This window comes from Haliotis rufescens, unplaced genomic scaffold, assembly GCF_023055435.1.
Source record: "Haliotis rufescens isolate VD_foot unplaced genomic scaffold, xgHalRufe1.0.p SCAF_6, whole genome shotgun sequence".
In the NCBI taxonomy this organism is placed as follows: Eukaryota; Metazoa; Mollusca; class Gastropoda; order Lepetellida; family Haliotidae; genus Haliotis; species Haliotis rufescens.
Window position 1 is genome coordinate 60,093,400 of NW_025964334.1, and position 16,243 is coordinate 60,109,642.

General features: G+C 46.5%; 1 protein-coding gene across 2 annotated transcripts in view; it reads right to left on the reverse strand.

The window, feature by feature from the left end:
• The window catches only part of LOC124119612 (UPF0705 protein C11orf49 homolog), a 40,641-nt gene that overhangs the window by 19,830 nt on the left and 4,568 nt on the right, over nt 1-16,243 (reverse strand). For both annotated transcript variants that reach the window (XM_046482173.2, XM_046482174.2), the window contains exons 2-5: nt 13,487-13,589; nt 12,819-12,949; nt 9,633-9,717; nt 7,736-7,821 (exon numbers count right to left, since the gene is read on the reverse strand). In XM_046482173.2, the coding sequence (XP_046338129.2) occupies nt 7,736-7,821; nt 9,633-9,717; nt 12,819-12,949; nt 13,487-13,589 (405 nt within the window). The remainder of the gene's footprint in view (nt 1-7,735; nt 7,822-9,632; nt 9,718-12,818; nt 12,950-13,486; nt 13,590-16,243) is intronic.

Genomic DNA, 16,243 nt, shown 5'->3' on the forward strand with positions numbered 1-16,243 from the left:
GTTTTGTAAAGTTCGCTAAGGAAAATATTTTCCCGCTCACTTTAAACGTAACCGGATGTCAGGAAGTCTGCATGATAAAGGGTGAGTATTCCGTGGGAAGGTGTATCTTCTAGCAGGTACTGAAAGTAGTTGTGTGAGAGTGGCTGCTCTCATCCAGAAGATGGTTGTTGTGGATCCAGGCCTGCTGCCTTGTGGGCTCTGAGAGTGGCTGCTCTCATCCAGAAGGAGAGGGTTGTTGTGGATCCAGGCCTGCTGCCTTGTAGGCTCTGAGAGTGGCTGCTCTCATCCAGAAGGAGATGGTTGTTGTAGATCCAGGCCTGCTGCCTTGTAGGCTCTGAGAGTGACTGCTCTCATCCAGAAGATGGTTGTTGTGGATCCAGGCCTGTTGCCTTGTAGGCTCTGAGAGTGGCTGCTCTCATCCAGAAGATGGTTGTTGTGGATCCAGGCCTGCTGCCTTGTGGGCTCTGAGAGTGGCTGCTCTCATCCAGAAGATGGTTGTTGTGGATCCAGGCCTGCTGCCTTGTAGGCTCTGAGAGTGACTGCTCTCATCCAGAAGGAGATGGTTGTGGATCCAGGCCTGCTGCCTTGTAGGCTCTGAGAGTGGCTGCTCTCATCCAGAAGGAGATGGTTGTTGTGGATCCAGGCCTGCTGCCTTGTGGGCTCTGAGAGTGACTGCTCTCATCCAGAAGGAGATGGTTGTTGTGGATCCAGGCCTGCTGCCTTGTAGGCTCTGAGAGTGGCTGCTCTCATCCAGAAGGAGATGGTTGTTGTGGATCCAGGCCTGCTGCCTTGTAGGCTCTGAGAGTGGCTGCTCTCATCCAGAAGGAGATGGTTGTTGTGGATCCAGGCCTGCTGCCTTGTAGGCTCTGAGAGTGACTGCTCTCATCCAGAAGATGGTTGTTGTGGATCCAGGCCTGCTGCCTTGTAGGCTCTGAGAGTGGCTGCTCTCATCCAGAAGATGGTTGTTGTGGATCCAGGCCTGCTGCCTTGTGGGCTCTGAGAGTGGCTGCTCTCATCCAGAAGATGGTTGTTGTGGATCCAGGCCTGCTGCCTTGTAGGCTCTGAGAGTGACTGCTCTCATCCAGAAGGAGAGGGTTGTGGATCCAGGCCTCCTGCCTTGTAGGCTCTGAGAGTGGCTGCTCTCATCCAGAAGGAGAGGGTTGTGGATCCAGGCCTGCTGCCTTGTGGGCTCTGAGAGTGGCTGCTCTCATCCAGAAGGAGATGGTTGTTGTGGATCCAGGCCTGCTGCCTTGTGGGCTCTGAGAGTGACTGCTCTCATCCAGAAGGAGATGGTTGTTGTGGATCCAGGCCTGCTGCCTTGTAGGCTCTGAGAGTGGCTGCTCTTATCCAGAAGATGGTTGTTGTGGATCCAGGCCTGCTGCCTTGTGGGCTCTGAGAGTGGCTGCTCTCATCCAGAAGATGGTTGTTGTGGATCCAGGCCTGCTGCCTTGTAGGCTCTGAGAGTGACTGCTCTCATCCAGAAGGAGAGGGTTGTGGATCCAGGCCTGCTGCCTTGTGGGCTCTGAGAGTGGCTGCTCTCATCCAGAAGGAGATGGTTGTTGTGGATCCAGGCCTGTTGCCTTGTGGGCTCTGAGAGTGACTGCTCTCATCCAGAAGGAGAGGGTTGTTGTGGATCCAGGCCTGCTGCCTTGTAGGCTCTGAGAGTGGCTGCTCTCATCCAGAAGGAGATGGTTGTTGTGGATCCAGGCCTTCTGCCTTGTAGGCTCTGAGAGTGGCTGCTCTCATCCAGAAGGAGATAGTTGTTGTGGATCCAGGCCTGCTGCCTTGTAGGCTCTGAGAGTGGCTGCTCTCATCCAGAAGATGGTTGTTGTGGATCCAGGCCTGCTGCCTTGTAGGCTCTGAGAGTGACTGCTCTCATCCAGAAGATGGTTGTTGTGGATCCAGGCCTGCTGCCTTGTAGGCTCTGAGAGTGGCTGCTCTCATCCAGAAGATGGTTGTTGTGGATCCAGGCCTGCTGCCTTGTGGGCTCTGAGAGTGGCTGCTCTCATCCAGAAGATGGTTGTTGTGGATCCAGGCCTGCTGCCTTGTAGGCTCTGAGAGTGACTGCTCTCATCCAGAAGGAGAGGGTTGTGGATCCAGGCCTGCTGCCTTGTGGGCTCTGAGAGTGGCTGCTCTCATCCAGAAGGAGATGGTTGTTGTGGATCCAGGCCTGTTGCCTTGTGGGCTCTGAGAGTGACTGCTCTCATCCAGAAGGAGAGGGTTGTTGTGGATCCAGGCCTGCTGCCTTGTAGGCTCTGAGAGTGGCTGCTCTCATCCAGAAGGAGATGGTTGTTGTGGATCCAGGCCTTCTGCCTTGTAGGCTCTGAGAGTGGCTGCTCTCATCCAGAAGGAGATAGTTGTTGTGGATCCAGGCCTGCTGCCTTGTAGGCTCTGAGAGTGGCTGCTCTCATCCAGAAGATGGTTGTTGTGGATCCAGGCCTGCTGCCTTGTAGGCTCTGAGAGTGACTGCTCTCATCCAGAAGATGGTTGTTGTGGATCCAGGCCTGCTGCCTTGTAGGCTCTGAAAGTGGCTGCTCTCATCCAGAAGGAGAGAGTTGTTGTGGATCCAGGTCTGCTGCCTTGTAGGCTCTGAGAGTGGCTGCTCTCATCCAGAAGGAGATGGTTGTTGTGGATCCAGGCCTGCTGCCTTGTAGTCTGAGAGTGGCTGCTCTCATCCAGAAGGAGATGGTTGTTGTGGATCCAGGTCTGCTGCCTTGTGGGGCCTGAGAGTGGCTGCTCTCATCCAGAAGGAGAGGGTTGTTGTGGATCCAGGCCTGCTGCCTTGTTGGCTCTGAGAGTGGCTGCTCTCATCCAGAAGGAGAGGGTTGTTGTGGATCCAGGCCTGCTGCCTTGTGGGCTCTGAGAGTGACTGCTCTCATCCAGAAGGAGATGGTTGTTGTGGATCCAGGCCTGCTGCCTTGTGGGGTCTGAGAGTGGCTGCTCTCATCCAGAAGGAGATGGTTGTTGTGGATCCAGGCCTGCTGCCTGGTTGGCTCTGAGAGTGGCTGCTCTCATCCAGAAGGAGATGGTTGTTGTGGATCCAGGCCTGCTGCCTTGTAGTCTGAGAGTGGCTGCTCTCATCCAGAAGGTGATGGTTGTTGTGGATCCAGGCCTGCTGCCTTGTGGGCTCTGAGAGTGGCTGCTCTCATCCAGAAGGAGAGGGTTCTTGTGGATCCAGGCCTGCTGCCTTGTAGGCTCTGAGAGTGGCTGCTCTCATCCAGAAGGAGATGGTTGTTGTGGATCCAGGCCTGCTGCCTTGTAGTCTGAGAGCGGCTGCTCTCATCCAGAAGGAGATGGTTGTTGTGGATCCAGGCCTGCTGCCTTGTAGTCTGAGAGTGGCTGCTCTCATCCAGAAGGAGATGGTTGTTGTGGATCCAGGCCTGCTGCCTTGTAGTCTGAGAGTGGCTGCTCTCATCCAGAAGGAGATTGTTGTTGTGGATCCAGGCCTGCTGCCTTGTAGTCTGAGAGTGGCTGCTCTCATCCAGAAGGAGATGGTTGTTGTGGATCCAGGCCTGCTGCCTTGTAGTCTGAGAGTGGCTGCTCTCATCCAGAAGGAGATGGTTGTTGTGGATCCAGGCCTGCTGCCTTGTAGGCTCTGAGAGTGACTGCTCTCATCCAGAAGAAGACGGTTGTTGTGGATACTTCTGTGAATTATGCCAAGATAACGGAATAAACAGTCTTCTTATACTCTTTGCCTTCTGGAACTTGTCCTCTGCAGGTAGATGTGTAGTGCTCTAACTGGACATAGGGATAACTTTCACTGTCCTATGATCCCAGTATGGATGAGAGTGGGATGTGAAACTGTCTGGTTGACCAGGCAGCTGATTCTTGGTGATAAAATCCCATCTCGGGTTCAGATGATCCAATGCAATTTTGCCACTGTCAATTCGTGTACATGACATTCCAGCTGTCGTGGCTAAGACCAGTAGAAATGATGTGTTCTGAGTCCGATGTCCAAAATCAGTTTGTTGTTATGGGACATACCCATCCCAGGTTGGGGCTCTGAATTTCTTAAGCTGATCTTCAAGCCTGTACGATCCTAGAAAGGCTATCAGCTTTGGTGAGTTTGATTCCGTTATGCATTGTTAGATCGAAGCTGATGGCTGCAAGAGAGGTTTCTAATGTTGAACTTTTGAGATTCCTTGTGGTACGTAAGAGACAAAGGAGCTCTTCTACTTGTGGTAAAGTAACTTTAGCTGCTGTAAATCCTTTATAGTTCGCAAACTGGTCAAAGCTCTTCCATTTATCATCCTATAAATTCCTCGTAGATCTGAAGACTGTCTGTGCTGCTCAGTCTGAATATCTTGTTCAAGAGGCAGAATGTAATATGTTCCTCTTCTAGTGAGGTGGAACGTAATATGTTCCTCTTCTAGTGAGGTGGAACGTAATATGTTCCTCTTCTAGTGAGATAGAACATAATATGTTCCTCTTCTAGTGAGATAGAACGTAATATGTTCCTCTTCTAGTGAGGTGGAACGTAATATGTTCCTCTTCTAGTGAGGTGGAACGTAATATGTTCCTCTTCTAGTGAGGTGGAACGTAATATGTTCCTCTTCTAGTGAGGTGGAACGTAATATGTTCCTCTTCTAGTGAGGTGGAACGTAATATGTTCCTCTTCTAGTGAGGTGGAACGTAATATGTTGGTTGGTTGGTTTGTTGTTTAACGCCGCACTCAGCAATATTCCAGCTATATGACGGTGGTCTGTAAATAATCGAATCTGGACCAGACAATCCAGTGATTGATATCATGAGCATCGATCCACTTTATTGGGATCAATGACATGCATCAACCAAGTCAGCGAGCCTGACCACCCGATCCCGTTAGTCGCCTTTTACGACAAGCATAGTCACCTTTTTACGGCAAGCATGGGTTGCCGAAGACCTATTCTACCCCGGAATCTTCACGGGTCTGGAATGTAATATGTTCCTCTTCTAGTGAGGTGGAATGTAATATGTTCCACACCTGAAGCCTCTTATGAACTTGTTTGGTGTGATGATGGAGTAGAAGGTTTGGCCAGTTTGGAGCTATAGTGTTGGTTTCTCTGCTAATGTGACAAGCTCTGGCAATGAGGCACAACCAAAAGCAGTAACAGATTCTTGGTGTGTCTGAATTTCTCTGTTATCCGTGGTACTTGGTATGTCTGATGTTCTGTGTTATCGGTGGTACTTGGTGTGTCTGATGTTCTGTGTTATCGGTGGTACTTGGTGTGTCTGATGTTCTGTGTTATCGGTGGTACTTGGTGTCTGATTTTCTGTGTTATCGGTGGTACTTGGTGTCTCTGATTTTCTCCGTTATTGGTGGTACTTGGTGTGTCTGATGTTCTGTGTTATCGGTGGTACTTGGTGTCTCTGATTTTCTGTGTTATCGGTGGTACTTGGTGCGTCTGATGTTCTGTTTTATCGGTGGTACTTGGTGTGTCTGATGTTCTGTGTTATCGGTGGTACTTGGTGTGTCTGATGTTCTGTGTTATCGGTGGTACTTGGTGTGTCTGATGTTCTGTGTTATTGGTGGTACATGGTGTGTCTGATGTTCTGTGTTATTGGTGGTACATGGTGTGTCTGATTTTCTGTGTTATCGGTGGTACTTGGTGTGTCTGATTTTCTGTGTTATCGGTGGTACATGGTGTGTCTAATTTTCTGTGTTATCGGTGGTACTTGGTGTGTCTGCCACCATATTGTCACGGCGTTGTTGGTCACAACCAGGGCGCCGGAACTGGAGAAACGAAGGTTGCAACCTGTCTGTTAAATCTGGTAGCAAATATACCCGCGGAGGTATTGACATGGAGATTCCGTTCGTCTGCTGATCACAGGGCTGGTCCCAAGTGGATGTAATAAGTGCATTCCCCAGCTGATTGTCGAGGTCTCGATGTAACGACCGTTGAAAGTAAGCTGAATCTTGGAGATCGAGGCTGCATGTATAATTCTTCGGTCTGAATGATGGTACGAAGTATCATGAATGAGACCATGCAGAAGCAGGGTAGTGTTAAAGTTGTGCCGTGAAGGAGCGTAGAGAACATTTGAAGCGTATGCTGCATCAATGCGTCTGTTTTCACCAATTCCAGATCCTCAAAAGTAAGGGATGACTTGTCCTTCCGGGTGTCGTATAAGTGCTCCCGTTCTTATATTGAGGTGACCATGGCGGTCGGGGCCTCAGCGTGAAGTACTCCACATGACGTCATCGGGCGTCTACTGAAGTTAGTGGCCCATTCTCACTGATCTGATCGTGCGGGAGCGGCATCACATGCAAGTAATCAGGCAAACCGATCTGTGAAGGTGCACGTCTCTCATTAGGTCGGTCTGACCTACTTCCAGCAAAGTTGTTTACAGTCAGTGAAAGCTTGACACGTGACAGGTAAATCATCCTGTGCAAAAAACATGAAAAACTGCATTCTTGTCGGGGACGAGGTCCAATGCTCCACACACTGACAATCCAGTGTGAACTTTATGGTAGATGTACAAAGTGATGTGTCGAGTTCTGAAGTTTAAGGGTTTATATGTAGTCAGTTCCCTGTAAATCTGTGACGTTTGAATCCCCAGGTGAGAATCATGAAGGTTATGAAGGATGATTCCGGGAGTCTGGGTACCCGGGAGTACAGGACGACTGTGTAAAACGTCAAGGCGGTTGTCAGCGTTGCGATGATCTGTTGTGTTTAGACACAGGTATTGATCTTCAGAACAGTGACCATCACTTCATAGAGGTTGCATCGGTGCCGAACCTCATTATTCTCCCGTCTAATTGGTGTTGGTTCAACGTTAGCTGAATGATTTTATGGTGAGGGCGTATCCTGATCTGTGTCAAACTTTAGCATCAGATAATAAGAGGGATCCCTTCAGATGAAAGTGTCGAGGGACTGCAAAGGGTGTCAGGTGAAGGACACTCAGCATCAATCTCAGCGGTGACCTCAAAAACATGTCGTCTGAAGGAAAAGTGGGTGTTACCTTAGTCTTCTTGTTATGAGGAAGAAAAGTGGATTAAATATCGTCTTTTATGATCCACCTTGAACAGATGGGGTGCGGATCACAATCTGGAACACGCTTGCGGCAGATGTCACAAAATCTCATCATATCAAAATGGTTAACATTTAACCAAACTTTGTAAAACAAGTAAGTTAAATTTGAAAAAGTTATGGTATGAAGAGCTAAGGTTTGAAGAATGTAATCCAAGCGACAACTTTTATGAAAAACTATTAATTCAGATAGGATGGCTTGGATTACGAAAGCACAGACAAATTTTTTCCATGCACACTGTAGACTTGAAAATGAGAGAGTGACGAGCATGCCGGCTTGGTCAAGTGCTTCTGGTGCGGTTGTGTGGCACGCTGAGATGTTTTTTCTGTTCTTGGGAACACAGCACAGGAGTTTCCACTACCTTTTCGGAATGAGACTGATGCCAATTTATAGTGCTAGCTCACCGAGATATCATGCCGCAGTTTAACATGAATACCCCACTCAGACACAGTATACTGACTCCGAGCCGATCAGTCCTTGTTTAAGCCCCTTAATGCCGAGCACCAGACAGGGTAACAACAAGTACCATCTTTTGATGTCTTTTGGTATGACGCAGCCGGGGATTGAACCCCGGACCTTCTGCTCTCTGGGCGGACACTCTACCACTAGACCACGGAGGCCGTCTGGACAAGTGAGGGAATTGTATTGCATCATTGTACAATTGTATTATTGTAATGTATTATCAGCCAGAAAGACATGTGGATTGGGAACTTTTGAACGCTCTCACCTTCGTAATAGAACTGCACCTGCAATGCATAGATGAAGTCGGAGAAGCAGATGAGGCAGTCGAGGGCATCGTCGATCAAGATGATCCTGCATTGGAAGTCATGACAGTTACAGGTAGATGCACCACTACAGGTAGATACACAACTACAGGTAGATACACAGGTACAGGTACATACACCACTACAGGTAGATACACAGTTAAAGGTAGATACCCCACTACTGGTAGATACACAGCTACAGGTAGATACACCACTACAGGTAGATACACAGTTACAGGTAGATACACAACTACAGGTGGATACACAGTTAAAGGTAGATACACCACTACAGGTAGATACACAACTACAGGTAGATACACAGTTACAGGTAGATACACAACTACAGGTAGATACACAGCTACAGGTAGATACAACACTACAGGTAGATACACAGTTACAGGTGGATACACAACTACAGGTAGATACACAACTACAGGTAGATACACAGTTACAGGTAGATACACCACTACAGGTAGATACACAGTTACAGGTAGATACACCACTACAGGTAGATACACCACTACAGGTAGATACACAGTTACAGGTAGATACACCACTACAGGTAGATACACCACTACAGGTAGATACACCACTACAGGTAGATACACAACTACAGGTAGATACACAACTACAGGTAGATACACCACTACAGGTAGATACACCACTACAGGTAGATACACAGTTACAGGTAGATACACCACTACAGGTAGATACACCACTACAGGTAGATACACCACTACAGGTAGATACACCACTACAGGTAGATACACAACTACAGGTAGATACACCACTACAGGTAGATACACCACTACAGGTAGATACACATCTATATGTGTCTACGTGTGTCTGTGTGAGGGGGATACTTTGCTGCGTGTGTCTGTGTGTGTCTGTGTGCGTCTGTGTGTATAAGGGGTACCTGGCTGTCTGTGTCTGTGTGTATAGGGGGTTCCTGGCTGTGTGTGTCTGTGTGTGAGTCTGTCTGAGTGTAGGGGGTACCTGTCTGGCTGGCTGTGTGTCTGTCTGTCTGTCTGAGTCTAGGGGGTTCCTGGCTGTGTGTGTCTGTATGTGAGTCTGTCTGAGTGTAGGGGGTACCTGGCTGTGTGTCTGTCTGTGTGTCTGTGTGTGAGTCTGTCTGAGTGTAGGGGGTACCTGTCTGGCTGGCTGTGTGTCTGTTTGTCTGTGGGTGTAGGTGTGGGTGGTTGGGTGTGTGTCTGAGTGTAGGGGGTACCTGGCTCTGTGTGTGTGTGTGTGTGTGTGAGTCTGTCTCAGTGTAGGGGGTACCTGTCTGGCTGGCTGTGTGTCTGTTTGTCTGTGGGTGTAGGTGTGGGTGGTTGGGTGTGTGTCTGAGTGTAGGGGGTACCTGGCTCTGTGTGTGTGTGTGTGTGTGTGTGTGTGTGTGTGTGTGTGTGTGTGTGTGTGTGTGTGTGTGTGTGTGTGTGTGTGTGTGTGTGTGTGTGTGTGTGTGTGAGTCTGTCTCAGTGTAGGGGGTACCTGTCTGGCTGGCTGTGTGTCTGTTTGTCTGTGGGTGTAGGTGTGGGTGGTTGGGTGTGTGTCTGAGTGTAGGGGGTTCCTGGCTGTGTGTGTCTGTATGTGAGTCTGTCTGAGTGTAGGGGGTACCTGGATGTGTGTCTGTCTGTGTGTCTGTGTGTGAGTCTGTCTGAGTGTAGGGGGTACCTGTCTGGCTGGCTGTGTGTCTGTTTGTCTGTGGGTGTAGGTGTGGGTGGTTGGGTGTGTGTCTGAGTCTAGGGGGTTCCTGGCTGGGTGTGTCTGTGTGTGAGTCTGTCTGAGTGTAGGGGGTACCTGTCTGTGTGTGTTGGTGTGTTACCTGGCTGTGTGTGTGTGTGTGTGTGTGGGGGGTACCTGGCTGTCTTCTGGACCATGGTGAAGGGGAAGTCGGCACACAGCAGCCCAAGCAGGGAGTGGTACTCCTGGATACTCAGCAGATCTGTAACAGACATTGACCAATAACAACTGAACAGTAGCCTTGCATGTGATTGACCAATAACAACAACTGAACAGTAGCCTATCATGTGATTGACCAATAACAACTAAACAGTAGCCTATCATGTGATTGACCAATAACAACTAAACAGTAGCCTATCATGTGATTGACCAATAACAACTAAACAGTAGCCTATCATGTGATTGACCAATAACAACTGAACAGTAGCCTATCATGTGATTGACCAATAACAACTGAACAGTAGCCTTTCATGTGATTGACCAATAACAACTAAACAGTAGCCTATCATGTGATTGACCAATAACAACTGAACAGTAGCCTATCATGTGATTGACCAATAACAACTAAACAGTAGCCTATCATGTGATTGACCAATAACAACTGAACAGTAGCCTTGCATGTGATTGACCAATAACAACTAAACAGTAGCCTATCATGTGATTGACCAATAACAACTAAACAGTAGCCTATCATGTGATTGACCAATAACAACTAAACAGTAGCCTATCATGTGATTGACCAATAACAACTGAACAGTAGCCTATCATGTGATTGACCAATAACAACTGAACAGTAGCCTTTCATGTGATTGACCAATAACAACTAAACAGTAGCCTATCATGTGATTGACCAATAACAACTGAACAGTAGCCTATCATGTGATTGACCAATAACAACTGAACAGTAGCCTATCATGTGATTGACCAATAACAACTGAACAGTAGCCTATCATGTGATTGACCAATAACAACTGAACAGTAGCATATCATGTGATTGACCAATAACAACTGAACAGTAGCCTATCATGTGATTGACCTATAACAACTGAACAGTAGCCTATCATGTGATTGACCAATAACAACTGAACAGTAGCCTATCATGTGATTGACCAACAACAACTGAACAGTAGCCTATCATGTGATTGACCAATAACAACTGAACAGTAGCCTATCATGTGATTGACCAATAACAACTGAACAGTAGCCTATCATGTGATTGACCAATAACAACTGAACAGTAGCCTATCATGTGATTGACCAATAACAACTGAACAGTAGCCTATCATGTGATTGACCAATAACAACTGAACAGTAGCCTATCATGTGATTGACCAATAACAACTGAACAGTAGCCTATCATGTGATTGACCAATAACAACTGAACAGTAGCCTATCATGTGATTGACCAATAACAACTGAACAGTAGCCTATCATGTGATTGACCAACAACAACTGAGCAGTAGCCTATCATGTGATTGACCAACAACAACTGAACAGTAGCCTATCATGTGATTGACCAATAACAACTGAACAGTAGCCTATCATGTGATTGACCAATAACAACAACTGAACAGTAGCCTATCATGTGATTGACCAATAACAACTGAACAGTAGCCTATCATGTGATTGACCAACAACAACAACTAAACAGTAGCCTATCATGTGATTGACCAACAACAACAACTAAACAGTAGCCTATCATGTGATTGACCAATAACAACTGAACAGTAGCCTATCATGTGATTGACCAACAACAACTGAGAAGTAGCCTATCATGTGATTGACCAATAACAACTGAACAGTAGCCTATCATGTGATTGACCAACAACAACTGAACAGTAGCCTATCATGTGATTGACCAATAACAACTAAACAGTAGCCTATCATGTGATTGACCAATAACAACTGAACAGTAGCCTATCATGTGATTGACCAACAACAACAACTAAACAGTAGCCTATCATGTGATTGACCAATAACAACTGAACAGTAGCATATCATGTGATTGACCAATAACAACTGAACAGTAGCCTATCATGTGATTGACCAACAACAACTAAACAGTAGCCTATCATGTGATTGACCAACAACAACTGAACAGTAGCCTATCATGTGATTGACCAATAACAACTGAACAGTAGCCTATCATGTGATTGACTAACAACAACTGAACAGTAGCCTATCATGTGATTGACCAATAACAACTGAACAGTAGCCTCTCATGTGATTGACCAATAACAACTGAACAGTAGCCTCTCATGTGATTGACCAATAACAACTGAACAGTAGCCTCTCATGTGATTGACCAATAACAACAACTAAACAGTAGCCTATCATGTGATTGACTAACAACAACTGAACAGTAGCCTATCATGTGATTGACCAATAACAACTGAACAGTAGCCTCTCATGTGATTGACCAATAACAACTGAACAGTAGCCTCTCATGTGATTGACCAATAACAACTGAACAGTAGCCTCTCATGTGATTGACCAACAACAACTGAACAGTAGCCTCTCATGTGATTGACCAATAACAACTGAACAGTAGCCTATCATGTGATTGACCAATAACAACTGAACAGTAGCCTATCATGTGATTGACCAATAACAACTGAACAGTAGCCTATCATGTGATTGACCAATAACAACTGAACAGTAGCCTCTCATGTGATTGACCAATAACAACTGAACAGTAGCCTCTCATGTGGCTATTAATGTCATTACCAGAGAGTATAATAGGCTATGTATATTTCCACACCACTCAGGGGCATGCTCAGAGCTATTATTACCCCGGTCACTGGATCAGTGTGCACTGAAGAATCATTCTTAGCTCCCTGGGGAGTATACAACCCAAGCTGCCTGTTAGGCACTAGAGTGAGTGAGTATGATTTTACGCCGCTTTTAGCAATATTCCAGCAATATCACGGCGGGGGACACCAGAAATGGGCTTCACACATTGTACCCACGTCGGGAATCGAACCCGGGTCTTCGGCGTGACGAGCGAACGCTTTAACCACTAGGCTACCCGACCGCCCCTGTTAGGCACTAGAAGGTTAACAACCACATTGCCATCTCATCCTACCGGGTACCCATTCACTGCTGGATGAACAGAGGCACATTTCGTACAAAGTCCCTTGCCCAAGGTGACACCACATGTGTTACATGTGCTTCAGTGTGGGGCAGGACCGAAGCCCTAGAAACTCCGCGACCGACGTTGCTTAACTTCACCTGATTTGTGATCTGTGCACTGTGCACATGCCCACGTGCCACCACTCCCTATATCAGCTACAGATATCCTACCTCCCTTTTTGCCGATTTGTTTGTAGCACTTCCAGAAGAGTTTCACAAAAGAAGCTCGATTGTGTGGCGTGGAGCGGACGAAGACGTACTCGCGGAACATGGTGTGGTTGCCGTCACGGAGACTTGAAAAGCTGAAAACACACAAGACAAGGTCACATGACATGAGGTGAGGTGAAATGGGGTTTAATCGCATCCAAGATTATCGCACTTATATAGTGACGCGCATGCACGTGTATGTATGTGTGTGGCTGCTTGTACTAGACTGATGCCGATTTATAGTGCTAGCTCAATGAGATACCATGCCGCAGTTTAACATGAATACCCCACTCAGACACAGTATACTGACTCCAAGCAGACCAGTCCTTGTTTTAGCCCCTTAATGCTGAGCGCCAGACAGGGTAACAACAGGTACCATCTTTTAACATCGTTTGGTATGACGCAGTCGGGGATGGAACCCCGGACCTTCCGCTCTACCATCAGAGGCGGTCTCACATGACATGAGAGGGAGGGGGGACATCAATCGAAATGCTTTACAAGACCCGGGGACATTCACTGACATTCACTGACATTCACTGACATTCAATGACATTCAATGACATTCAATGACATTAACTGTACATACTAGAGGAAATTGGTTACTGTCTGTGTTGGGAGTCGGAATCACTTACTAGTCACTGATAAACTTGACAGCGCTGACTTTAGGATTGTCCTCCCTGTGCTCCAGGAGCTGTGAGATCCCGTCCTCCAGATACACCAGGACGTTGTGCTTCGCTGGAAACAGAGAGTTTGTCAGTTTAAAGTGATAAAACGCTTTCTATGTCCAATAGAAATCTCTACACAAAGCAGAGTCGATAGTACGATTCCGACTATATCATGAGTATGTTTATGAATTGCTATCAAATAGTGATGATACCAGGTGTTTGCGAAAAGGTGATCGTATCCTGCCCCATTGGTGGCACCCATCACAAACACATGCAATGGCAAGTCAATTGTTACACCATTGTCAGTAAAATTCCAGGCGGCCTGTAAATAATTACATCTGGACCCAGGAAGTCAGTGACTGAAATCACAACAGAAACCCATGTTGTCTTGGTGCAAAGACACACAATCAGACAAGTCAGAGATTGATCGCAAGAGTGCAAGATTGATTGCTACAAGCTAGACGACGCTAACTCCAGCAAGGTGGGATGGGTGTGGCACTGGGACCTACCCTACCCAGAGTCCCCCTGTGTGTGCTACAAACTAAACTAACGCTAACTCTCTGAAAATATAGAAACAAATACGACTAAATTGAAAAGGAGCCCCAATGAGGTGGGAGAAACCTGAGGAAAATCTAGACTTGCTTCATGTAGGATTTTTGAATTACAGAAGGGGCAGATGGAAGAGAGATAATAAGGCTTTTTGTGAGACAAGGCTAGTTACAAGCAGACATGTGTCATTCATCCACCCCTCATATCACTTGCATTTCCTTAAACAAAATGGTGGCATCCAGTTAAGACAATCTGATCGAAAATCAAGATCTGTATTGTGATAAAACGGATCTTACATCGCAAAGTGCATCAGATCACCTGAGCACCTTGATTAAAAACATGTGAAGATTTGGAAACATCTGTTGACACCGTGTTGGCCGTGCACATGCTTTGCAAATCCTGCAATCGACCGAAATCTGCATAACAGGTTACCAACCGGATTTTGATTTCGTGGCACGAGTTTGATTGGACTATGGATAAACTGGTTAGTCCAGCCAAAATCTAACTCTATAATACCATGTAAGGATAAGATATATGGATTAACAACTTCTTTATTTCGATTAGGAGTGAAGTTTTGGTGTAGGTTCTAACACCGTTGTACAGAGTATGGTTGACAAGTATATATACAGGAGGCAGTGTTTATTCAGTTGAGGACAGCCTCCGTGGTCTAGTGGTAGAGCATCCGCCCGGAGAGCAGAAGGTCCGGGGTTCAATCCCCGGCTGCGTCATACAAAGAGTCGTTAAAAGATGGTACTTGTTGTTACCCTGTCTGGCGCTCGGCATTAAGGGGCTAAAACAAGGACTGGTCTGCTCGGAGTCAGTATACTGTGTCTGAGTGGGGTATTCATGTTAAACTGCGGCATGGTATCTCAGTGAGCTAGCACTATAAATCGCCATCAGTCCGGACTAGTACAAGCAGCCACACAAACACACACACGTACATGCACGTTGCTATATAAGTGCAATAATCTTGGACGCGACGTTAAACCCCATTTCACCTCACCTTATACAGATGAGTAGGTTTAACATGCTGTAACACTGGAGTGGAGAAGCTTGTTATGTTAGAACCTACACCGAAACGTCACTCCTAATTGTAATAAAGAAGTTGATCATCCATATATCTTATCCTTACTCAGTACTCTAACTTCTGAATGCCTCTTAAAGAAGTTATCCATAATACCAGCCTAGTTCGGCAAGGGTGGAAACTGGACTTTTATAGTCAGTTAACTCTCTTGCCTCAGGAAGATAATTCACACAAGTCTCCAACAATGATCTGCTACAGAGTTGCCAGAAAAAAGTGGTTGTCACTAGTCCTTCCTGAATTTAACTAGCCTCGGACTAGAGGACTCCTGTAAGTTTCGAACCTAGGCTGAATTCTATCAACACATCAAAGGGTGAAACACTTAGAATAGGATTACATTCGTCTTATAACCATGAGATATACACGAGGAAGCTGGTGCTTCACATGCTTCAATCCTAAGCTTGTCACACATTCGCGTCCGAGGACAAATTGTGATTTTATGGGTGGATCACTGCGCTAGGAGTGAGAATACCCCTTTACCCCACTAGGACACAATAATTGTGCCATTGGGTATAACATGCATGGTATATTTTCGCATTGTATTTTTTATTTTTTTGACAACCGCAGTTTGAAGTAGGGTAACCTATTGAACAACAACCTTTAACCAATTCCGGAATGGGTCTCCAGTCAATTAGTTCTACAAACAAACTCAACCATATGCTCCAGTGACGTAGGCCTTATTTGTTTGGCACCTCATTTTACGCTGTGTCAAAGCTATCTATCCCACCGCAGGATAGAACTCGTTAAGACATGATTGACAATATCCATTAGAGCAACTTTAAACCAATACTGGTTCATCACATGCTCAAGGCAGAGGTGAGCAGGTAAGGGTTTGGGACACCGCCATAACGGTCGCACCTCATGGTGTCTGGTAGTGGAAGACTAGTGTCTTTACAGATGAGTTTTCTACTTTTCCATTGAAGCCTCGATCTGGGACCCAAATTAAGTATAACAAAACAAAGGAGTGGCTCTCAATTATTTATCCATGTTGTACACGATACGAAATACTCGACTGCGAGAGTTGGAGTCGAATTCTATCTGCGTTGACGGGCTGTGGTGTAGCCCTTGCACATCGGTTACGGAGATATCTCATA